Source organism: Aythya ferina (genome assembly GCF_964211825.1).
Source record: "Aythya ferina genome assembly, chromosome: 13".
Classification (NCBI taxonomy): Eukaryota; Metazoa; Chordata; class Aves; order Anseriformes; family Anatidae; genus Aythya; species Aythya ferina.
The window spans coordinates 17,808,702-17,834,494 of record NC_140311.1 but is presented as its reverse complement, the minus strand read 5'-3'; the positions used below and the strand labels follow the sequence as shown (position 1 = coordinate 17,834,494).

Genomic DNA, 25,793 nt, shown 5'->3' with positions numbered 1-25,793 from the left:
ATTGAACTAAAGAGATTTGGAACCTGGCCCAAACACCTACTCCACGTGGCGCAGTGTAAAGGCAGTTTCCTCTTTCATCTTCTGTCTCATATTTCTAGCATGCTCCTTAGCATTTCTAGAGAGGGGACTGTATCGCAGTCAATAACTGCATCTGTTTTCATAGAAGGCTTAGTCCAAAAACTATCAAATCTAATGGAAAAGTGTTGATTGACTGCAGTGAGCTGTGGATCAGCCTGCAGTCCATCTGCATTTAGCCTGGTCCCTCGCTCATGCGTTACAGTGGAACTTCTTATAAATCTGTGATTTAAAGAGACATAGATGATGTGTGAAGGTCCCTCTAAAAAACAACAAAAACAGAGCAGCGATGATGTTTTTAAAGCAGTGGCTGAGGCTGACAATAAATTCGGATTGAAAAGTTGTTCACTATCCAAAAACTGCAAACACAAGTTCTAAACAAAATCCATATGTGCCTCTTGGAGGTGCAGGTGACAAAGATATTATACCGCAAAATGCTTTACATTAAAATAACTTCAAGGACTGTGTTAAGCTCTAAAAACTCCGAGGTAATTCAGAGTTAATCACAACAGCTAGTCTTTAATATGATCAGATGGGAGAAAGTGTATGAAACTCGTTGCTTGAAGGAACTAGTAGCACCTTATCTAGGCACCATGAACTTTCATACAGATTCAAGGCAAAGATGCAGTTTGAGTTGAAACCCCCAAAAGGCTGTTGGTTGTTTTTGAGCTTTCTAGGGCTAAAGTCAAGCTCTTCACATTATTTTAATATATTTTCTGCAGCTCAATTTCCTGTGTTTTCTTTTATAGTGGCATAAAAAAAATGCCCAGCAAAACTCTGAAGGAGTCATAAAACACTTTCTAAGTTGCTCCATTTTAATTCCTGGTTTAAGGTTGAACTTATCTGAATCTATCTGTCCCTTTCCCAGCCAAGGAAACAAATGGAATTAAGCTTTGCTGCACTTAGAATCCTTTCTGAAGTATCTTTGAAGCTCTTGGAAGTTGTCTTGGAAAACTTTTGAGCAGCCTACTCTATGCTATCATGTCAGTCCAAAGAATGGAAGTTCTAGTCCCGTCATCCGTGTGTACTGACACATATTTTTTTCAGTGCATTTTTGATGCTGATTTACAGATAGATTGTTTGAATTTTTAATGTTCAAAGAAACAGAACGGGAACAAGTGCTAACCTCAACCTGGCTGTTAGAGCAAGCATTCCGTATGAAGCTACTAACAAAGGGAAATTACAAACCAAACTATGTTACGTGAGCCTGGGTCAATAGGAAGAAATTAGGCGTCTCCCAAGAATGCCTATATCGTTATATTTCCAAATCAAATAAGCAGTTTATGTGAACTATCTGGCAGTTACCCACTGGTGGGACCATGCAAAAACCAGATCATCTCACTAATCTCTGGCACTGTGCAGCATTTTGTGAGTCCTTCAAATTCCAGATGTGAACATCCAACTGGTTGGTGTATGCGAAGGAACCATCCACGAGCATGGCTCTGCAATATCCCGGTACCTCCACAGGAACCAAATGCAGGCTGGAGAAACTTGAGAATTGCTCTTATTGCTAGATAATAGTATGGATTTCTCCAGTTATTGCTCTCAGCTGCTGTGTATGTTGGCATAGAGATTCTGCAGCCTTCTGTAGTGTGGCTGCCGAGCGGTTGGGTCACAGGTTATTTCTGATTTCTTTTTCATTGTCCGTAAAAGAAGTGGCAGTGAAGGCAGTGGTGGAGCTACAGGGCCTGCAGGCAGTGTAAAAGTGTGGGTTAAAGATCTTAAGATATTTGTATTCTGAGGCAAAGTAACAAGGGATGGCAGAGGTGAACACTGAAGGGGAGCTGAGTATGGAGTGTTTCTCCCCTGAACTGAAGCTCATGTCAGACATGTGACATGATGCTTAGAAGTAGACAGGATGCTGAGAACATGGCCAGCTCTAAAATCTGAGGTGTGCCAGTAGTGCCCAAATCATATTTCTGTCAATTGACTGTTCCTGAAGTGCCAGTTGTCTATTCCTTGGTGCCAGCAAAACACTCCTAGTAGGACTCACTGCTAAGGTGGCTATGAATCCATCACATACCAGACATCACTTACAGAATATATAGATATTCTGTGGATTTCAAATGTTCAAGATTTTCAGGAGTCTAACTTTTTTGTTGTCTGTCAGAGAATTCAGCTGCTTCCTACCTGTGGACAACGTTGTATGAGGAAAGAATAAAACCTGCAGGACTTTCAGGTATTGCAGCTGAATCAGTGATGTCAATTATTCCGTATGTTTCCCCACTCTTGTATTCCAACAGTAATTCTACACAAATCTCCTTCTGCATACTGAGTTTTCTTTTTCCTCACTTTTTTAGCACTGTGTTTTGTATGGAGCCACTTCTAGGGACTTTCAGCTGTACCTGTGGTGCACTACTCCATCACTGGCAGATTGGACTTTGTAGGTGACACTTCGGTCTGATGTTGGAACTCCTCCAATCCTAATGGCCGGTGTGATGCAATAGTTGAGCTACATGTATGTGAAAGCTCTGTGCCCTCCTCCCCCCGTCCCCAAACATTCATGAAGTAGATTGTTTTTTTCTGAACAGAGGAGTGGGAAAACTGCAACTGAGAGCCTGGGAGCCCTTGTATGTGAGCTGGATAGAAATCAGAACGTATTCTCCAAATGCTTTGTTGTATGTGCATCCTGCAGAGGAAAACCATTCCACCAGAGCCTTCCAGCTGCCCAGGTTGAAGATTTTGGTTGTAATTCGGTGCAAGATGCACTGTACTATCCACATAGTTCTCTGTTTACATATATGATCTATATCAGGTCTAGAGGTGTTGTATGTACTCAGCATGGTGCAAGACTGAGTCTGTACAACCATCAGCACTACCGAATGCAGTGTATTCCCTGGACTGGCTCGGCTGCTGGAAGGAACCAAGTGCAGGTAGTGCTGAGCTCCTCGCAGGCTGATTTTTCCTGCTTCTCGAGAGAGCGTTGCACTGCAGTGAGTTCTGCACTGTCCTACCTAGGTTGCTTCCAGGGTCTGAAGCAGCTAGTTTAAAGGTATGGGTATTACTAGGTCATGCTGCAGCCTACCATGCAATCATAGCCTCACATATTTTAGGTGATGTTGTCAGATCACCATTGTGAGACACCTGATTTGGTCCGTCTATGTATTTAGTCCAACTGTTTGTATAGGTACCACCTGGCATTTTGTTATTTCAATATCTAAAGAACAACGAGAAGTACACCAGAAAAGCGCTTTGAATTTGATACAGAAAAGTCATAGTACCAAAAGAGCTTAAACTCAAATGTGTTACTAATCATGAACGTTCCTGGAAGCCAGTGTGTTTAGTCGGGGCAGCAAGCTTAAAAATACTGGAGCCAGATGGGCTGATTCATACCTCAGTATGCAGCCTTATCTGCTGAGAAATCGAACCAGCAAATGGAATATGGAAACCCTTTCTCAATCCTGCAGTGTGCATTTTTACTTCTGACATCAGCATCCTCCATTTACATATTTCAGAGTGTACTCAAAAACTTCTGACCTAAAACTAGACGCTACATGCTATGAGTCGCAATTATTCCATGTAGAAATGAAACAACTTAGAATAAATGTTCCAATTGTAAAGGAAGTAGTCCGTGGTAGTGCACAGGAGTGCCACAGAAGACAGCTGCAACTAAATGTTGAGAGCTTGTACGTGAAGTTTATTTTCACGAAAGGAGGTAGCAGGTCTCATCTGCTCTAGAGCTGATCCTGCCCTAAGAATGGTGGCAAATTCTCTCCCCAAAGCACCTCTCCTCTGATGATGCTTGCAGCATCCTGAGGTGGAAGGAAAGAATTCAAGCTCTGCTGCTGTGATCAGATGTATGATTATGGATCCAGCTGAGCCGATAACTCTTTAGCCCAGTTTAGCAATCTGACCGGAGATTGCTAGGAGGAGTCCCAGAGCATGTGATGTCCTTTTGGATCTCACTAATCTGTGTAAAAAGGGTCCCAAGGAACGCGAAGCTAGTTTTTTGTTTTGATGCCGTGTGTGAAGATAAGAACCTAATTCAGATAGTAAAACAAAATAGTCGAAGGATAAGTTTTGAAAAGATGCGAAAAAGCTAGCAATGACTCTGTGGCAGAAGCTGGTGGGATGAACCACTGGTGAAAAGTAGAAGATGCTTCATAACATATGTCTGACAACTACTTAAGATTCTTGGTAGCTGGTGCCAGGGAGACAGGATACAAACACTGCATCTCTTTGTGTCAGCAAGGCCAGTGTCACTATGGATGCGGGAGACATTAATTCCAAAGGGAGAGCAGTGCCAACTTTTCTCAAAGGAATCCCTTCAACAGCTCCTCCACTTAGGTGGTTATGAAGTTCAGTTTCCAACGAAAGTCGCTGACTCCTGGCATTACCTCTGCTTCATTAAATAAGGAGGCAGTTATTTGGGCAGTTACGCTCTACAAGGCCTGCAGAAAAGCCAGGAGGAAGAGCCCAAAGTCACTGTGACTAGCAGTACTCTTTTCTGAAATGTAGCTTGAAAATCGGGGGAGAAACATAAGTGACAGAACTTCATGAGTATTTACAAAAGCAGTTAGATGAATGGCTAGAGGGCCACAGCTCAGACACCTTCCATCAAAAAATAATCGGGGGAACCAGAGAAATGACATTACTCCATAGCATGGGATGCTGCACACAAGACATTGTTTGCTGGACACACAGAAATTGAAAGCTGGCATAAGACATATAGGAATGCTTGAAATTCCTATTCAGATCAGGCATGAACATTTACCACTGATGACAGAGCATCTGACTATGATACGCATACTCACTGCAGAAAGCAGAATGCAAATAACCCCTGAAATCACAAGAAATCCCTTGTGCTGTTTTGCCTAACATTGGTGCAGATCTATGTGAATTACAGATTCAATTAGGGGAAAAAATGAAGCTTAGTAGCAATCCTGTTTTTAATGAGCTTCCACCAGCTAGCAGCTCAACAGCCCATCATATACATAGCACGTAGACTATACTTAGATCCTAGGAGTGGAGAGCAGATAAAGGATCACAATCCGGGAAAGGCTTATTCTGATAATTTTCTGAATTTATTGGTTTAAACACACAGTACGAAAATCTAGCTGATGACCGTGTCATCAAATGGCAAAAATTTAATTTGATAGGATTGGAGAGTTTACAGAGCTCCTTACTCTTCCTAGGTTAATGAGGAATGTTTTAAAATCTTGACTGGTATCACGTTTACATCCCCATGAACAGAAAAAAAAAAAACAAAAAAAAAACAAAACACAAACAAAAAACACTGAGTTTGCTGCCAAAGAGCACTTGAAGCAGAAACAATCAATCCAGAAGCATTTGTGTTTCTATATTAAATACTGTACAGAGACGCATAAAAAAAAACAACTGGTCCTGCCCCCAATTGTTAATTACATACCGAGAGTGGAATTTCTCTGATTTAACTTTAGCTGTCAAAAAAGTAAGCATCTAGCATACGCTAGTTGCCTGTGCTCCCTCAGTAATCAGTGCAGAGAGAGACAGGCATCTCCAGGGAAAAATTCTTTTCATTCTGGATAACAGGATGAATCACCCTCTGGGGACGGTGTGTTTCCAACAGCTGTAAAGGGTATCTAGATGATTCCCTTGCCAAATGGAGTTTAGATTAGTTGGAAAAACAGACGAGCTTTTGGGCACACCACTCTTTCTTTTGATCTGAAAACTGAAGTGATGTTCATGTTCCTAGCATCTTACTATTTTATCTAACAGTACTAGTTGGTCAAATAAAAGATACTCCCTTACAGTCTTTCCTCCCTGTGTATTAGACCATCGTATCTAAAACCCTACCATCAATTAGATGCCGAAATACTAGACCTAAAGTTGCATGGGATGAATCTTGTCCCACAACTCAAGAAGAGTGAAAATACCCAAAGAATGTCCAATAGTTACCTCAACTGAAAGTGAGAATATAACATCCTGAGCCAGAGGTGGCTGACAGCATGCCAAAGTCACAGTCAAACTGACCATAACACATCCAAGTGCAACCAGTATCCCAGTAAGTCAGAGCTAGACGAGAAGGTGAAGTCCAGCTGCAGCCTAAGTTAATTCAAATCTTTTGGGGACCTGCAGACTGCTCCTGAGACTTGGCTGCCACCAATAAAACCACTAATGACAGGAGAAACAGACTTGAGGTTTCAGACTCATTGCTGGGGTACATCATGGCAATAGAAGGCTACTGTGGAGAAAACTGTTCTGAGAACTGTTGGGAGACTGCCCCTGTGAGCAGAAAGCCATTAAGGCATGCTGACTGTAATTATGGTATACGTCCAATTGTTTCCTCTGTAAATGGGATCAGGTTGCTTTCTTTGACTATACAGAGGTATATGGGAAGACACAGTGCTTGGGGTATAACTATAAAAAAGACTGAACACTAGGAAATGTCTTGGAGAAAACAGTGCTGCACTGATGAGCAGGAATGTATCGTGTTTGGGAAGCTTCTGCACCTCTTGAATGATGACTGGTATTTAAAGGCACGTGTCCGTAGGGACATGGTTAGCGTGTGATAGTGGTGGCAGGGGGATGGTTGGACCAGATACCTTGGAGGTCTTTTCCAGCCTTAATGATTCTGTGCTGCTGCAGTGTGTGTGAAACCCAGCCTTGTGGACTGACCGCTGTTAGTACCTTACAGTACCTGGACTCCTCGTACCCTGGGACAAAGGCAGGAATAGACCTCAGGAAGGACGGAGCTCATCTCCCTCAGTTGTATACGGTGACAGTGTAGCTGTCCGTATCCAAAGCAGTGTTGTAATTCTGGCTGTAGCTCACAGAAATACAGCAGCAGTTCCAGGATACAACTCAAACACTTCAGATCTCTGTCATGGCATCAGATGAGCTATGCACAGGCTCCTCCTCCCCTCTGATTAAAAAAGGATTCTAGATACTTAGCTCAGATATTGATGTAGGCAGCTGATAGACAGATGGGTATAATTGTCAGGACAGATGAATCCTACCGAAAATTTACCAGTGGGTGCCATTTACTCTCTAGTAAGTGTGACCAGCACACTCCAGTCCCTGCTGAACAGCAAACTGACTCATGTGCTCATGTCCACCACTGCAAACTGCCCCCTGCTCCCAGGTTTTGGTCAGGGAACAGCTGCTTTCCTCAGACAATGAAACTCTCTCTGGAGAAAGTCAAATAAAACCCCTTTCTGTGATGCTGCATGAATACTCTTTTATAAGAAATGAGGGGTGCCACTAAGACAGACATTTAGGGAAAAGCTGCAGTCAAATCTACCAGCCATTAGGCCATGTCGGGAATGCTGTAACAGCCTCATGAAAGATCCTGCCCAGTCTCTTTCATACAGTAGCTCTTAATAATGAGCATATAATAAATGTACAGTCTGGAGGAATTTACTATACAGTATCCAATTGGATTTATATAGTCATAAACTTCCACAGCACTGCTTCTATGATTTACAACAGTCCCTACTAATGAAGCTATGCCTGGATATGAGATGTAGAAGGCAAAATTTACCAGACTGGTTGTACAGTGATACTATACAAATGCACGTTTGCCACAGCAATTTGTAATTGCTCATTAACAGAGAGCCATTGCGAATAGCCATGTATTTTAGCCTGCTCTTATGAAAAGGGCCAAAAGCATAAACCTAGGAAATTTGTGGGATAGGGTTTTATTGTGATGGAGTTTAGAGATAAGGGAAGGAGTGGGGAGCAGATAGCCCATGGACCCCATCTGTGAAACTTCTGCTACCTTCTGCCAGGACTGCAGGGGACTGGGCTTGGTGGTGTACCTGATTCCTCCCCAGATACATACTTTTGATTTCCTAAAAAGCAATCACCACAGAAAATACTCTAAATTACTGTAGGACAAGCTTCTCATGACCTAAATAGATATGGAAGGATGTCTACTTCACAGAAGTTTTCCAGCACAGACATTGCATTTTGCTGTTACTCAGCATATCAAATAGCTGTTTCAGAAAGGAAAATGCCATTAATATGAATTAATGTCATTAATATAAATTACCTGGGCATCGTGGGCAGCACAGCTGTGGTACATGCACAGGGGAAGGACAGTGTAGGCTCGGGCATCTTATTCTGCTGCACAGTACATTTCCATTCTGCAGGCAGAAAATAATACGATACTTTACATGTAATGAAACGGGCTACCTTACAAGTGTCTGTGTTATCTATTCTATGTTTGGATATTTTAAAAACAAATGCCATTTTCAACATTCTGGTTCCTGTCACACCAGCGTACGCCCAGACTACTTTCACTGCCTCTGAATTTAAGCTGGGGGTCAGATTGTAACAGAAACCCATGCAAATCTTAAAATCAGAGCAATTGCCTAAAAATGGATTGCAACAATCTTCATTTGTGTTTTCTTTTGAGCAGATTGTGCTTGGAAATTGCATTTCCAAAACTAAGACACAGATAATGAATGGTAGGTCTCTGAGATATCCCCTACTGAGGGTTAGTTCAAGACCACAAGAGACAATAGTGTCTGTAATTTTTCCTGAAAACTGTGGAGAGTCTTTTGTTTTCATTTTATGGGTTCCCCAGTAGACAAAGAACACCAGTTGGTAAGTAGCCATTTTTCTAAGAAATATGAGCAAGTCTTGGGAATAGTGCTCATTACTCATGTCATTAACATAATATTCTATTTGACCACATCTAAGTTTGATTTATAATTAAAACACAGGGAATTTTCCTTCTCCAGTGTCTGTAACCAGAAAAGACTATCCATTTCAGATTCCCATTTCCCATCTATAATTCATCCTCCTAATTTAGCTCTGAGTTGCTCATGTTTATAGCAAGAAAGATCTTTCAGCATGAGCATTGATACTATGCTGTGACTGTGCTGTGACTATGTCGGTTCAGGTGGTGTCGGGAATAAACCCACTGCATTTTCATATGTCTTCTGGAGCACTGAAATGTTTCCAGCAGAGGTGCCGGCTCCCTTAGATTTCCGTTGTATAGGATTTTCTAGCCGTCGCCTTCGAAGCAATCCCCTGACTCCTCCATACCTGTAGACCGCAGGCTGGAGCCATGCTGTAAGGCCATTACTACCCACGAACATTTATGCATCTTCTCCAGAAAGAGACACTAAAATGATAGCCATCTGTTTCCAATGATGATTGAGATTAAATGTACTGATTGTATAAAAGGGGAGAAAGTCCTAGGCTGCAGGCTTTTGCAGGATGAGGACTGTTGTTGGCCTGCACAGCTCCTTGCCCAGCAGACCAGGGTCCAAGAGCCCGTGAAGCACTGCTGCCAAAGAAAGGCTGGCTCCATGCCGCTTCCTTGGCCTGTCCCATGGCCTCTCTCCCTTTTTATTTACTCGTCCTGCAGAACCTCCTGGGTGAACATGTACTTTTGGTGCTTCTGCAAACCTATTTAACTGATCTTACGCCTAGATTTTCAGAGATAGTTGGGAATCTAAGCCCTCCTGACTAACGTGGGACATAAGCTCCGTGAGTCAGGGCCATGGAAAGCGTTCCTGCGCCCGACACGACGGGTAACAAGGCAGCTCTCTTCCTGAGCTGCGGCGTGGTGCTGCCTGGGGACAGCGTTGGGTTTAACCCCTGAAGTCTGCAGATCTGACTCTGGCCAGGGAGGGGGCGGTTGGCAGTGTGTGTGCAGGAAAGGAGGAATGGGGCAAGAACACTGAATTCTGTTTACGTTTATTCTGGTTTAAGTATGTAAATTATAACTCGTAAAAATACAATACTACATACACAAAACCAGGAATGCTTTTTTTTTTTTTTTTTTTTTTTAATCTCAGGCTGAATAATTTGGCCTCTGTTTAGCTGGTTAATGTGTCTTAACTTTCTCTTCAACATTCAGGTGTGTGTCTGTGTAGAAATCTCTCTCTGTTGCCTGGCTGGTGTCACTTGTTTTGTGTGGAGATCATATGGATCATGACGTTTGAGGCCACAAAAGAAATTTTGGTCACACTGGTTATGTAGACCCCTGGGCTTGTTTTTACTTTCCTCTGAAGTGTGCAGGAGTAGGTTGCTGTTTTTCCCATCCCTCCACTGTCACATCTTCCTAAAAATCATTAAGCAATGACTTGTATCCAGATCTCCAGGGTTTCTAGCGAACTTCATCCCCACCCAAGACACAGCTTTCCAGCAATGTAATGAGTGTTTTATCACATACTGACTCTGAGGGAGTTTACAACTTTGCATATAGATCAGCAGAAGTGAGCAGCAACTCCTTTTTGTTTTACACAGGGACTTTTTTCTTTGTAGCACAATGCTTTTGCTCTCACAGATGCACAGACGGGAGAGGCAGCCAACCTTGCAGGACTACTGTTTGTGCATCTCTGCACAGAGCTGTAGTAGCAGATCCCCCAGAGCAAATGCTGCACAGGGGCCCAGTATTTTACACTTGCAGGGGAAGGAAATAGCCAAGAAAAATGTATTCTACATTAAATACAGCAGACAAAACTCAGCATCTGGAGTGTCTCATGTGTTAGTCATTATAAAGTACTCCAAGGGACATATTCTGCTCTCATTCTCCTGTCCTCCCAGCACTGTACAACATACTTAGAGAGTCTGTGACTGCTGTGTCTGGGTATCAAGCACCAACTGATGGTAGCCCAGGGCCTGTCCTTTCCTAACCTGGCCAATTCTCTCTGCCCTCTGTGCCCACTCCTCATTTTTTGTCATCTCATTGTTCCTTCCTAGAGTCTTACAAATGTTATTATCCATTTATTGTTATTATCCACTGTTTTTTCAACACTTTATGGCAGCAGGTGCTTTGACTATGGAAATGCCTTTAAGAAGACGTGGGCAGTGTATGTACATCAGAACACAATGAAATTTGGGTTCAACATAATCCTCCGTACTGACAGCAGTACAAGGATTGTGTCTAAGTAGTGGGGTCTAATTATTCAAGGGGTAATGCTCAGCACTGACTGAGCTTCTGGCTAGTTGAGGAGCTTTTTTGGCTACACTGTACAAGCGTTTTTGCCACTGTTAGCCTTCTTTGTTAATGTTTTCCCTTCACAAGGACATTTTCCCTTCATTGCCTCTATTTCCTGCAGCATGATCAGGACCCACCAGTGAAAACTGGTTTGGGCTTTGTCAAATTGTAGATATAATGCAGAGGATTCTGGCCAGTTAAGCAAATAGAAGTCGTAGGGAGAATAGCTCGATAGTCCTACCTCTGAGCAGAGACAATTAACGCAGTAAACAAGTCCATAGGGTTCTAGGTAAGGATGCCATCTTTCTCCTACACGGTACTTCTTGTCTTGAAACACACAGTATGTATCTGAATCTGTAAACCAGAGAAGAATTGAAAGAGTTATGAATGAACAATCCCATTCCATACTTGGAAAATAGCTGCCAAAATGCCTTTCATACAGGGTGTGTTTATTCTTTGAGCTTCAAAAGCGTAGGCTCAGATCCCATTTAGGTAACAAAATGGAAGTGCTTGATTGCTCAGACAGGTTTATATACTAAACCTTTTCATTACAAAACCAAAGCAACTGGCTGCACTCAGGAAAATCTCAAGCTGTACAGCAGAGATTTTGAACAAGGGGACTACAGAAGGAAGATCCATGCGTTGCATTTACACTGCACATGGAGTATCCCCACGTTGTAAGAACCTGATAAAAAAGAAGCTTGTCCTAGTATTTCAGAGCAATTTGTGCTGATTTATACACGCATCAGCTTCCAAATTAAGATCTTTATGTTCATTAAATACTTGTAATTTTGCAGGTACAGTTTTGCAGATTTCCGTCTACCTACAGACATCACTGCCCCATCTCTCCCTGTCACATTCCAGTTTCATAGAGAAAACTCAAATCTCCTCAGTAAAAGGATGTGGTTCTCTGTGTTGCCATGAGAGGAATCCTTGCCATACCTTTATGATGTCTGAATTCCATTTGATTCATCACTCTCTGTATAGCTGGTGCTTCAGGGTATCAAACAAAATACCTGCCTTCCAAGAGATAATCTCAGCAAGGACATTCTTAACATTTACGGGGCTACGAGAAAGTAGCAAGAGGAAGGGATTGAAATCTCTCCTCTCCTTTCTTCTTTTCCTCTCCTCTTTTCCTCTATCTGTAGAAGCACAAGCTGCTGACAGTGAGGCTGAAAATTTTAACAATTTCTTAAGGGCAAGCGATGTGCTTTGTAAGAAAAAGGCCAAAATGCAGCCTGAACAGGTTGGGAGAGCATTCCAGATAGCGAGCGGCACGGCTGTAGCAGGCAGTAACTCCTACAGGCTTTGTAGAAGCATTCCCTGTGTTTTGTTTGTATTCTTTTCAATGCTTCTCATCAAGTTTTTGACAGTGCTTAGACTCTTAATTTTCTCAAAGGATGTATCTAATCCAGTTCATATGAGGTTGTTTTTGGAACAGAACGGAACAGTCTTGGACGAGCTTTACACTAGCTGAAAACCTCAGCACAATAGTCTTACACATGGGACAAAATCCAGATAATCTGTCAGATGTTTACAGAGGTCACTAAAATAGAATTAAGCACTCTCTTGATTCAGGGTATTTGAAATAAAACAGATTCTCCAACTGATGTGTTATGTTCTTTATGAAGCAGTGAAACCTGTACAGCTTTAGGAAAATGTGCCCCAAACATGGGTGTGACCTGATTCCACTAAACGCGGGATTAGGAGGAGGAAGAATGGTAGAAGGTTTTGAATGCAGTCCTGCAGTTTAGGACATTCTTGTTTGAAAATCTTTTCTGATCCACATTTGTCAAATAGCAGGAAAATGTCAGGTTTGAGTGAATGTGAAGGCTTTGTTTAGAAGTCTACTTACGTTTTACTTGTTCTAGTTTACCTCCATCTACGAAAAGGAGACAGACCACACCAAAAAAGATAAAATGAAAATCCTCCAATCTCCACTTTTTTCTCATCTTTATCAACAAAAGGGAGAGAAAAAGCCTCCAAGGTAGAGAATGTTCAGCTGTCGGGAAGAAAACATGAAATGAATTAAACTAGAATCCTGAAAGATAACTTAAATTCTCTGACATGCCTTTGGCCAGCACCCAGCAATCCTAAACTGCAGGAAGCAAAAAATCTGTCAATATCATAGATCTGCATTGCATGGAAACATCTTTGGCCTCAAATCATCCCGTTTTTGGAAAAGGGACCACACTCTCATTCATGAAAGCTGAAAAGTGGACATCTAGTGGACATCAAGTCCTGTTTGATTCCAAAGGGGAGAAATCTGGCATGTAAGCAATCTAAATTCTTACACAAGAAAAATAGGTTGGGAGATTTTCTTGTAGAACAGCTCTTTTGGGTGTAACTTAGGAAATACAGGTGTCAGTGATAACATGTTTGTCTCATTGTAAAATTACCCTTGCGTTTACCCGGTATATTGGCCCTGCACCGTGGAAATCCCTGCTTTGGGTGAAATGCTGGCCAGGCTCTGGGCGAGGGGAGTTTTCCTCACTGAATCTAACAGGCTCCCACCACTATTCAACTCACCCCTCCTCCCATCTCCCAACTACTATTGTTCTGGGATTGGGTATAATTAATTTTTCTAGTGTTAACCCGTTCGTTGCCTTGAAATCTGTAAGTACAATAGGGGAAGAAACGTGCCCCCTTCCACCTTGTAGATCCTCAGTGTCAAAGTCTTGCACGTGGAGCAAAGCCTAATGTATTCTCTGAGAGGTGCTGAGATGGGATCGTATTTGCTGCAAGCACTATTCTCTATCTTTTTCTGGCTTTTAAAAGATGAATTATTTTATAATGAATAAAACAGGGAGAAATGTAAATAACTAAGGTAAAACTTATTGATGATAGCTAATGTAAAATTCTAATTTAGGAAATCTGAAGATGCTTTACTGCTTATCAGACATTCACTGCAAAAGCATTATCTTCACAGCATACATTTGTCCACAATTTACAATGTAGAAAAGATTTGGTTTTAAGAGTCTTGAAGTGGATTCACAGTTTTATAAAAGTTCAAAAAAAAAAGATTCACTATTGGAAAAATAAACAATCAGCTTCATAAACTAATTTGACCTCTTCAGATTTCATGTAAATACTAGAACTGTACATGAGTGTGTTTCAGCTGACAGATAAGCAAAGCAGAAAGAATAATTCAGGTATGTGTATTCGAGATTAAGTGGTGGAGAGCTTAGAGAAATCAACCGTTGTAAGAAGAATGGAGAAGGCACTGTAAGTTAACAGCCACTTAAAAAAATCTTCCTATTAAAACTGTTGTGCTCTAGGATACCCTAACAAAGAGTAGGGGATCCTTTATCAGAGTGTTTTTATTACCTTTACTGTCGGGAGGTTCTCTACATATTCCCCAACCACAACAAAATGGATATGTGCCCTAACTAACACGTCTCTCTTCAGCGAGCTCTGTGTTCAGTGGGGTCATTCAAAATAATGCAGACTGCATCTGAAAGCATTCAAAAACATAATGCTGTTTTCAAAGCACACTCCCTATGGCAGTAACAAAATATAACTTTCCATTTATTTTGGAAGCTGAAAATAATATTCCCATTTCAGAAGAAAGGTTTAAGTCACTTTTTCCTTTCAACATGTTCAAATCACACAGGAGACTTTCAAGCCAAACAAACTTCTAACAACTTGTTTAAAATGAAAACCTTGCAGTTTAGTCTCAGGACATCGCTGAGAACAACAGTAGCACATCAGCGGGACTGGCAGAAATACGAACGGTCAAATACTTCGGCCTTCTTGGGGGTTGCTTAAGCAAACAATATTTATAAACGGAGCACAATAATCCTTTGTGCAGCACTTTACCTGTCGGCTAGCTCGGCTAGCTCGAATAGATGGAGCTTAGAAACCCATCCATTTTACACGTCACATCTTCCAAAGGAGGAACGTTTGGAAATTGGGGTTGCGTACGCTCAGGAGCGCTTCCCGGCAGTGAAATGGAGGAGTTAACAGCAGCAACGGGACGGGGACTTTTGATGTCTTCCTTAATTCTCTTTAATTTCGGTCTTGTTGTTACTCCAAATATAAGCGCATACTTTTCCCTATTAGCACACTCCCTTTACATCCCCAAAGGGCAACGTCCCGAAAACTCCCCCCGGCTCAGCGCAGCCCCGCTCTATTAACCTGTTCACCATCGGCGTGCTCTCCGCGCAGCGCGGGGACCCGCAGGGACGCGGCTCCTCACCGAGCCCAGGCTCCCGGCTCCTCTTTTTCACGCCTCGCCCTGCGAGGAGCCGGCCGGGGGCACCTCGCTGCCCGAGCCCCGGGGCTGGGGGCACCCGGCCGTGCTTCGGGGCGCATCCGCGGCGGGGATGGGGCCGGCAGCGGGATCAGCCCCGGCTCCGAGGCTCCGGGGCTCGGCGAGGGAAGAGAAGCGAAGCGAAGCAAAGCAAAGCGAAGCGAAGCAGAGCAAAGCGAAGCGAAGCAAAGCAAAGCAAGAACTCACCCACCTGGGGCCGGGCTGTGGCCGGGGGGCTCCGCTCCCCGCTCACGTTGCCGGCATCTCCGCCCGCCCTTTCGGGGCTGCCGGGGAAAGGGACGGGACGGGGAGGGAGGACGGGGGGGGTCCCGCAGCCGGTCCCCGACCCCCAGGAGCTGGGGACGAGGAGCTGGGGCCGCACCACGCCGAGCCCCGGGCCACCTGCCGCCTCCTGCCGCTGCCGGCGGCCCGAGGATGCTCGGCCGTGCCCCGGCAGCCCGCTGCAGCCGCGGCGGCACTGGGAGCAGCGGGAGGAGCGGCGCTGGGAGGCAGCGGCCCGGCGATCCGCCTCCCGCCCCGGCCCCCTCCTCTGCCGCCGCCCGGCCCCGGGGCCGCGGCCCGGGGTGGAGTTTGCTCCTCCGGGGGGGAGCTGGGGGGCGCCCGGGGGGCCGGGGGGTCGCGGCCGCCACCTGCGAGCCCCCCCCGGCTGGTCGGGTGCAGCCCCGCCGCCCGCAGAGGCGAGCCCCCCCCGTCCCCTCCTTGTCGGGTGTTCCCTAGGGAGGTTTCGGGGTCACCCGGAGGGGCTGAATGAACCCCCTGGCTCGTGACGTTTCGTGCTCGGTCAAACGGCCCCGCTCCCTCTGGTTTTAGCCCGTGTAACTCATAAGAAGCGAGCGGTCAACCCTCGACAAATGGTCTGAGAAAAAGGGCGAGGGATGAAAAGACACCGTGCGGAGAAAGAAACGCCAACCTGTTTCCCCCAGTTTGGGAGCGGGGTGTTTGGGGAGCACTGCTGGGAGGTCAGACGGTTGAAAACTGAGCAGAACTTGTCATTTCTTCCATTTTAATGAAACAGAGAAAGTACAGCACGTGGTGAAACCTTGTGCTGGCACGAGGAGGGGAGGTGGCTTTCTAAGGGCGATCTGGTGTGACTTCACGAGCAATCAGAGCTGTGTGTTAGCAAAAAGCAATATTATACATCTTAATGTTAAAAAGGGAAATAAAAAGAAGCTGCGTTCTGGAGTTAAGCTGCTGCCACAGGCTGATAGTTTTGGAGGAGCCCCTGGTGACATAAGAATGGGCAAATGGAAAGAAAAAAAAAAAAAAAAAAAAGTGGTTATTGTGAATCAGAAATATTCTTGTAATTTGCGCTTGAAAGCAGAGTCTGGGCTGTGCAAGCCCTGGCCCTGCCAAGGTACGAGCACGCTCCTGGAGAGAAGTGTACGCACCCCCCTTCGGCGTGGTGGGGCTGCAGCAGCGCTGCTACTGAGCTGCTGCACCGGGCTGGGCTGCGTGGGCTCAGCTGGCGAGGTACACTGCGTGCAGATAGCGTGTGCACCGGGAGCTGCGACGGCGCCAGTCCCGTCACATGCTGCAAAGAGCCAGAGCCTGCCCGAGTCCTCCCGCTGGCACTGACCCCGGGTGCGGGGACTTGCCTAGGAGCTGCCCTTGGCTGCCAGGTGCTGGGTGTGGGGTAATAACAAATCTCCCCCGGGGTAAATCCTGATCCAGGACCCCTTTAAGACCGATCATGTCTCAGAAACTGGGCTCACACCCCACCAAGAGGTGGCAAAGTGAAGGGTGTAACGCCGAAGGGCAGCAAAGTCAAATGAGATAAAGCTCTTGCTGTGAACGGGAAGGAGTTTGTTCCTGGGGTGGGCCAGCAGGATGTGGTAGGCTCTGAACACCCCTTCACAGCTCTGGATCGAGACCAGATTGCATCGCCAGAGCTGTTTCTTGGATCTAGTGCAGCATTTACAACTGAAGCTCTGCTCTTTTGTCCCACTCCTCACAGGAGGCTGAAGTTGTGCTGGAGACTCCACACCTGGTAGTTCTCCATCCAAACCAAAAAAGAATCCATTCCCTCCAGCATTAGGTAGAGAGAGCTAAACTGATAGACGTCAGATTTCAGAGGAGTTAACGAGACACTGAAATGCCCTCGGTAACATCATTAAAATGATGTTACTTTATAGAAAAGGGGCATTGCGTGGGCTCTCACAATTCGGGTAGGATGTTTTGATTTTCTGAAATCCCGTGTCACTGCTGCGGGTGAGGGCTGGGGTCTCTGTGCTGGGCTGTTGCTCTGTTGCTGATGTTGCTGCTCAGAAGCCTTATTCTCTTTATGGCTGGCAGCAGGCAAAGTGAGTGTTCATATGGTGAGCTTTTCAAAAGGCATTAAGCTTCCTGGGGGGTGTGAGTATCTGTTGTCCTCAGTGTTACTTAAGACCAAACACACAGTTTGCAATTCTGTCTAGGAAGGAAAAGAGGTTGCAGATCTTTGTGGGCAGGAATCCACAGGTCCTTGTACAGAGGCTCCAGAGTTTGGTTTTATGGCATCTGTGTGACTGGTAGGCACAGCCTGGTGCTTGGCAGAGCTCGGGTTTGCTACCTGGGCATCCTCCAGACCCACTTACCTGCCACACTGCCGACCCCTCTCAGCCTCCCCTAGACCACATCCCTCCCCCGCACGGCCTCCTCCGTGCTGGTACAAAGCCCGGTGTGCATGGATAAGGACAGCAGTAGTCCTTGTAGTACTCTTTATGCATAGTCAGCATAATAGTAATGAGAAATCAAATATTTTCTATAGTCTGTGACCCGAACTCTTTTGCAGAGAGGTTCTTTGAAGAGAAATTGCTTATTTGGCCTGAAGAGTGCCTTGTGAAGGTCACTGTAAAGTGCCAGCACTTTACACTGCATCCTGCGAAGCTGGTTCAGAGGTGACGGTATCTGGCGGCTTCTGGAGATACTAATTTAGGTATAAGACCTTTGCTGAACACTGAACTACGCAAAAAGGAGACCTCCTCCCACTCTTTGGCAAACCTAGATTGGAGAGAATAGGCTGAAAGAGCCTTTCCCTGGGACTGGGGACTCTGTGGGTGGGCAAGACGGTGGAAACCCGGCCCTGGCCGTGCGGCCCAGGCTCACCGCTAGTCCTGGTCCTGCTCCTCGGGGAGCTGGGCAGCGTGCCTGGGGCGTCCCTGCAGGCAGCTGAGTGCTGACCTGGTCCAGGCAGGTACAGAGCCTGCCTCTGCTTCTTGCCATGCATCTCCACGGTTGTCAGTGCAGAGGGCAGTGTGACACACGCTGGGTGTTGTGCAGGAATGAAGTGATCGCAGGTGGCCTCTTGGTGAGTAACCCTTGCTGAGCTTGCTGAGCTTGCTGATGCCGCTGGATGTGGGTAAAGCTGCACCCATGCCTGCGCCCTTCCTCGTTTCCCAGCTCCATCAAAGTACCACTGAGGAGTGAGTACGGTTACCTTTGGTACCCTTTTTGTCTTGCCCACTCTGCTTTGCTGGGTGTTGCAGCCAATGCACCCCGAGTCAGGGAGCCTGTCTTATTCCCTGCAGAGCACAGCGCTGCCACGACTGAGGAAACACCTTGCCCTGTGCTCTTGCTCAGCAGTGGGCTGGGACTGAAGTTTCTGAAGGTGAGGGCTGCTGCACACGTGGGACACGGAGAGCTCCAGAGGAGCAGCAAGTACATAGCTGTTACCCTTCACGCTGTCGGGCAGAGCTCACTGTTTGAATGTGCTCAGTGTCCTCGTGATTGGAGAGGGAAGAATTGCTCCCAGCAGTGGGCATTAGGGATTCAAGGATGCCCTACGTTTTTAAGAGCACATCAATTTAGCCATGTAATTCTCATTAGAGGTAATAGAACTGGGACAGCTAATGAACTGTGACCCTGACAGTAGAAGTCCATTTCCTCGTGCTGTGCCTTGCAGTGACTTAACAGCACACGGGTATCCTACTGTTAGTTCTCAGTTCTTGTGAGGGAAAAAAGCAAGATAAAAGATTCATGCCAATGCTAACATGTTTATACACCATGCAAAGCTCTCTTAACTGGATTAGATATGGAGTTTTGAGAGACAGTAGATGTGATACAACTTCCATTTACCTCCCTGTCTCTTTTTTCTTTCCTTTCAAGAAAAAAATAATTATCTACGGTCAATTTTTCAATTCTGAATATGTGTGAAAAGAAGTTCTTAAACTAATGAATGTCTTAGTTTTTACATTCCTATAAATTCTTTTGAGCCCTTTGGAAAATGTATCTTAAAATGCTAAATATTATTCCCAGGATTTTATAATAATCTCTAAATTACTTTCTGTGGTTTGGATCAGCCCTGCAACTATCATACTGGGAATACAATCTGGATGTTCATCAAGCAGTCTCCACATACGCTGTTAAACAAAAAGGACTTCAGATGTGCATGATTTTGTGATTATGGCATAGGATGGTCATGAGCATTCTCCACCCTCCTGTTCATTCTGTTGCACTGACTTCATCTGTGGTGGGGTTTCAGTCCTCTAACACTAGAAATTAATTTACTTATTTAGCAGAGACAGATGGAGTTAGTAAATCTGAGATCCTTGAATGCAGTTTGCTAAAAACAACAGCAACATTACATAAGACATCAAATTGCTGTCCAATCCTCCTTACCTTGATGCAGACATGTTCCTCTGAGACTGAAGAGTAGGTGGAAGTCTTTCAATGTTCTGTCAAAAAATGCTAATAAAATACGCATTTCTAAATCTCACTTCCAGATACAGAGGTGCACAGAGAGTCACCAGTTGCCAGTAACCAATAGGAAAATGCAGGAGAAGAGAACCACCAGTTTTTCATCCTGTCCTAGAGCAGATGATGCTTTGCTAGGTGTGGTGTTGAGAACAGCACTGTACGGGTACAGAACAGACAGACGTGTGCTCAGAGGTGAGGAGGCTCACCTGAATTTTGCATTGGTCTCAAAGTGTTCACCTGCAGCTGTTTCTAATCCAATCCAATCCAATCCAATCCAATCCAACCTAGATATTTCTATATTTCTATTTCTATAACCACAGCAGTGTGCACAGCTGTAACAATAATCCTGTAATTCTCTTCTACCTTTACCTTTCAAAGAAAACCAGCAAGACAACTGGTTGCAATCCGTGTTTTTTGTAGATTCATGAGCTGCATATAAAATATCCTTCACCACAGTGCGTCAAAGCATCAGTACTCAGTGGTTTACTGAGAGTGAAATAGTAATGAAAAATTTCAGTGTCATCACCAAGATATGTAGAAGCAATTATTACTCAAACTTTCAAATGAGCCCAAGGAATCGACATGAACTACAATTAAATTGTGAAAGTGCTGATCTTCGTGACATTCCCAGAATGTCTTCGTGTCTGTCCTGTCTTGAGATTTCCCAATTCAAGTTGGGAAATTCTTGACCAGATACATCTTTCTGTCAGGGGTGCATTGTAACCTCTTGACAGAAACCACTGATTTCTGATTCATCTCTTTTGTGTGCTTATCCATCTAATTTACTTGTTTGTTTATTTGTTGTTTATTTAAGAAAATTGGTAGTTGTGTCAGACTCAGCTTTCTCTCACTTTCTAGTATTAACAACAGTAATGGATTTCTTTTGCATTATTTAATCTTGTAATGGATGTCGAAGGCATAGCTTTGATAAAGCAGTTGAAAGCAGAGCTCTAAATCCCTAGCTGATCCCACGTATTTCAGCAAACTAGAAGGGGTGTTTGCTGAAACACCCCTTTGTGCTTGATTTGGACATCAAGTCCAACTCTTCATCCCAAACGCCCAGCTATAACTCTTGTAAGGACAGCATTTCGGGGATGAAGCCTGCACAGCAGACCGTTCCTGCTTCTCCCAGAGTGTAATGCTGCACGGCATGCCGTAGTGTCTCGGCAACTGTTTCAGTAAGTGAAAAGCAGCATAAAGCAATCCTTGGGAGTGATTGTTCCGAGGTTCCGGGAGGAGCTTCACCTTGATTGTTTTTTCAGTACCTCAGTCTTGAAAACAGCCAAAAGCAGTACAGCTCACATAAAACAACAGATGCCATTGGGATTATTGACCAGAATCCCACTTGGTACAAATGTGCAGGCATTTCAAAGAATCCTGGTGATCTGCACTCGCTGAGGATCTATGAGGTCTGTAGGAGAAGCAGTAACGAATCGTACAGACTGATCATACCACAATAAAACTTTACTTGCTGATGCATTGCTTTACAGCTGAGATCCACCAGAAAAGCCCTCTTCGGTCCAGTTTTCCAAGGCGTGACAGAGGGAGTCGAGGCAGACTGAACGAGGCTCCATTTGCAATTCAAATACACTTTTATACAACTGTGATTAGTGCTGCTAATCTGGCCTTGGTGAGCCAAAGACAATAACAAGGAGGTTACCGAACACCTCGGGTATTATGTAATTCTTTTCCTCTGAAACTTGCTGGTATGGGAGTGCTTTTGAAACCCATTAGTAAAACTGATTTTGCCAAATGAGCCTTCTCTGGGGAGAACAAAGTCAAATGTGTGCCAGCATGGAGCCAGAGCCTGCCAGGGGCTCAGCGCTCGCAAATCCCATCGCTACCAGTGAGACTTGAGGATGCAAAGTCCTTCCTGTAACTGAGCCCAGCTGTAAAATGAACTAATAGCTGTGAACCTGTCTCCCATGCCGATAACAGCATTGTGTGTTCGCTCGTAACAGCCCCTAATGCATCGGACTTGCACTAAACTGCAACACCAGTCTGCTTGCTTCTAACTGCCTGCTTGGGAAGAGCCATGCTGTCCTCTTGTAGCAGCCGTCTGACCACAAGGGGTACTCACCAGCAGGGAGTTAGGCCAGTGGGAGCTGTGGGAGCCCTCGTCTCTCTTGTCCAGGGCATAAAGCTGGTCTTGAACCTGTCTTCGCCGGAGGATGGTGATTCTTTCACATGAACAGAGTTGCAGAAAGGGGGAAAAAATAGCCGAGCTTTCACAAAAAGCCACAATGAGTGTTCAGCAAAGGATGGGTAGAGTGGAAATTTCCAAGAGGATACAGCTGAAATTGGAAATGTCTCTTTGAGAACAATTATCTACAGAAGGAGTTTAAAAGAAGGAAAAGGGGGATTTCCTTTAATCATTAAAAAAGCAGTATAAAACACATGGAGAAAATAAACAAACAGCGAAGACACTGTTGCTAGTGGGCTGGCTTTTAAAGTATTAATAGAACCTCACAGAACAAGAGTTTCTTTTTTTCTTTTTATCCCAGCTCCCTGCTTGCAAGGTTCTTGTGTGAACATGCAGCAGTTTCCAAGGCTGTGAAATTATCAGACCTGGACTGATGCCAGTACAAACCAATTTATTGGGGTCCAGCAATTAACTAAAACCTAGAAAGCTTGATTAATTGTGGCACTGCTCAGCAGGGAACGTTCAAGAAAAAAAAATCAGGACTAAACTCCATGCAGCGTCTCTGTTCCATATCCCAATTTACACTATATGTAAAGAAAAGTTTCCCCTCTCTAACTACCCTCAGTACATTTTTTTTTTTGCACCGCGTACAAAGAATAATGACAATGCCATTTGAGAAAATGTTATTTCCTGGCTCTCTAGATAATCATTTCATAATAGCTTTTATCCAGTTATAATTTTTTGATGTTAAATTCCTATCTTATTCTAACCCACACAACAGGATGTATTATTTTAAAACACTGTTTTGTTGAGCTTCTCTCCGGAGGGACGTGCGGAGAATCCAGCACTGCTCTGCTTCTTTATTTTTCCTCTAACATTGATGTGTGCAAGAAAAGTGAGGGTTTGGTAGAATTATTTAGGATATAAAACGAACCAAACAAAGAAGTTGAGCAGCTAAGAACCAATTTACTAGGGCACAATATGCTGGCTGAAATGAAATCTGGCACTCTGAGGGGACAGACAAGAGCTTTTACAACTGAGGTATTTAAAAGCTGAATTAGAAATGTCTTACATGCTGTAAGAAGCAGTTACAAGGTGTAATTAAGGTGTTAGCTGATTTCATTATGATAGTGTTAACAAATAGTGTCCACATAAGGTGTTTTACTGTAGGGCTTATCATAAAACCCTATGCACAAAGCAGAATTTTAAAATCCCATTTCTAGTTGCCTCAGTCGTACGTTAATCACTTTTAGTATAGATTTTATGGCAAGAAAGTAAATATCCCAGCTCGATGCAATGCTCTGCTGCAGTGTATTATAACGGATAATACAAAACATCGGATCTAGCAATTCATCTTAATGCTTCCTACATCAAAATAATTCAGGGACTAGTAATGGAAAAAAGCTGTCAGAGGATAAAAAAGCAGTGGTAAAAAAATAGTTACTCCTACCCAAAAAAAGAAAAGCAGGATGCATGCAAACGTTTTTAGCTTTTCAACATCATTTTATATCCTAATCTGCATCCAACTGCGACAGTGTCACATTCTCAGATGTAAAGAGTGCAATCCACAGACAGGGCTAAATCACATTAGGCACTGGTGATAATAGAGCCCGTGCATGCATGACAGTCAGGCAAGGCATCTAGCTGGGGCTGTAGGGTGACGGGGGCCATTCAATGAGGTAGGAAGGGCTGTCTCCTCCAATTTCACTGTATTTATTGGGGATTTAATGTATTTTTTAAAAGATATTTGCGGGGGAAATCGGTTTGTCGGAGGTCATCTAATTGAATCTACAGCCCTGGCAACCCTTCACAAAGGCTGCCAGAAATGACCGAGTTGCTAATGTTCAACTGTGAATACCCAGCAGGGGTCCTCCGCAGGGCTGAATACAGTCAATTATGTTATTTTTCTAAATATTAGTGACTCAGCTGTCTCTGCTTGTGAAGAGTTGCCAGGGTCACAGATACAATCAGACAGATCCTCCCCCCCTTCGCGTCCAGGAGATGGGGAGAAGCTTTTAAGTATCGCGTTGAATCATCCCGAAGCAGAGGGGAGGGTTCCTGCAGGGCTGCGCTCCTGCTCCGTGCTGCTTGCCTGCAAGCCTTTGGGTTTGTGGGGTCGCTCCCCTCCTTGCAGCGGGCCAGACAGGGCAACGTGTCGTTGTTTGGGGGAGCGCTGTCGTGCACAAGCAGTCTCACTGAGGTCTGGGAGATAGAATGTGAATTTCACTGCTTAGCTCAATGGGCATTAGGGCTGAGAGCTGACAAAAGACACAGGCGCCATCAGTTGTGTCTTCCCTTTACAGCTGTTTATTTTTTCTCTCTCCTCCTTCTCCCCTCCCATGGTGCTCCAGATACCTCTCTGTAAGGAACATTTCTTATGTACATAACAGTTCAGTTTCCCATTCTCCTCTGCAGATTTGTCAGTGAGGAATACAGCGTGGTGGTAAGGAGAGCTCAGAAGCGGGTCCTGAGCAACATCCACTGCCCAGAGCCTCTGCAGCTGAGCCTTGCAGCAGCCCTGCTTCTTTGCCTCCTCCACAGAACTCTGCAAGTATTTCAGTTTTTGATCGCAGCTTCCTTAGTTTTCGCCACAAAGGCTCTTTTCCAGAGCCCAGCCTCCTCCAGCAACAGCATCCCTATTCCTGTGGTCCACAGCCCAGCTCTTCTTATCTGATCAACAGCATTTGGCAGGAGGAAAAAATCCTTCCAGAGCATTTGAGTGCCAGTGCATCGTTTTGGCCCAAGTTTGGGGTAGTGCTTTGAAGTTGGCAAAGTTTCCTAATTTACTGCTGTTAAATTTTATCCAACTTTAGGAAAATTATGTGATTGCGGCCAATTCCCAGCTCTTCTAAATCTACTGCAAATACTTCGCCAGCATGTGTCCAAGTATGATCCAATTCTGATGTCTTTAATGCTGATACACACAATTTCCCTGTAAGTACCTTCAGGCATGGCATCTGAACTGCAGCGGACAGTTCAGCATCCAGCTGTCTGGAGCCCAGCTCGCAGGAGGTGAAACCTTTACTCCTTTGGCTCCCTGTCCCTCTGGGCACTGGAAAGCCCAGTCTGGGTCTCTAGTGAGCACTGCTGGTGCCTCCCTGACCTGCTGAACGCAGGCAGTATTCTGTATGGGATGTCAGCGCTCCCTTGCAATGAGCACAGGCTGAGGGTCATGCAATGTCTCACTATTTGCCTTCAGTGCATTTTGCATTGGGGTACTGGTGCCAGTTGTGCTAGAAAGACAGGAGCCAAGTCAAACTGCAGCGAAGGCAGAAGTGAAGTTGAAAATGCTCCAGTACTGCAGAGAACTTGACTCTGAAGAGCTGACACTGTCAAAAGGGTGCCTTTGTAGCTTGCTCGTGCTGTAAAAACAGGGAGGAAACCAAGCCACCCTCTGCTAAAGCTGGAGCTTCCCCTGGCCAGAGCTCCCCTAGGGACAAAGCAAATAACCCAGCAAGGCAGCGGAGGCTCGGTGTGTTTAGACAGCCTTTCCTCCTCTGATCTGCGGGTGCCTCTCAGGAGGAGGAATTCCCTGGGAAGGTTTTGATGTCTGGCTAATTCCCAAGGCCAACGTCTCCCTTCTGCAGGAGGAAATGGTTTGGGGCAGCAGCAGTGGTACTCTGAACCAAAGAGCAGGTGGTTTCCTGAACATTTTCCTTTTTTGGTTTTCTGTCTTTCCCCCGCATTTCTGTCAGGATGGGCAGATACACGGCGTCAAACTGTCCTCAGGCTGAATACGAGGATCCATTGTG

The 25,793-nt window shown here is 44.8% G+C and overlaps 1 protein-coding gene across 3 annotated transcripts in view; it reads right to left on the bottom strand.

Annotated features, from left to right (window-relative positions):
* The window catches only part of CHRDL1 (chordin like 1), a 45,205-nt gene extending 29,459 nt beyond the window's left edge, over positions 1-15,746 (bottom strand). The window contains exons 1-4 of one of the 3 annotated variants that reach the window (XM_084535076.1): positions 15,411-15,746; positions 12,807-12,953; positions 11,193-11,305; positions 8,048-8,141 (exon numbers count right to left, since the gene is read on the bottom strand). In XM_084535076.1, the coding sequence (XP_084391202.1) occupies positions 8,048-8,141; positions 11,193-11,305; positions 12,807-12,903 (304 nt within the window). In that variant the 5' untranslated portion in view covers positions 12,904-12,953; positions 15,411-15,746. Of the gene's footprint in view, positions 1-8,047; positions 8,142-11,192; positions 11,306-12,806; positions 12,954-14,278; positions 14,408-15,410 lie in introns of those variants that run through there. The other 2 variants (XM_084535077.1, XM_084535075.1) reach the window with 2 other exon arrangements.
* Between the last annotated feature and the right edge of the window lie 10,047 nt (positions 15,747-25,793).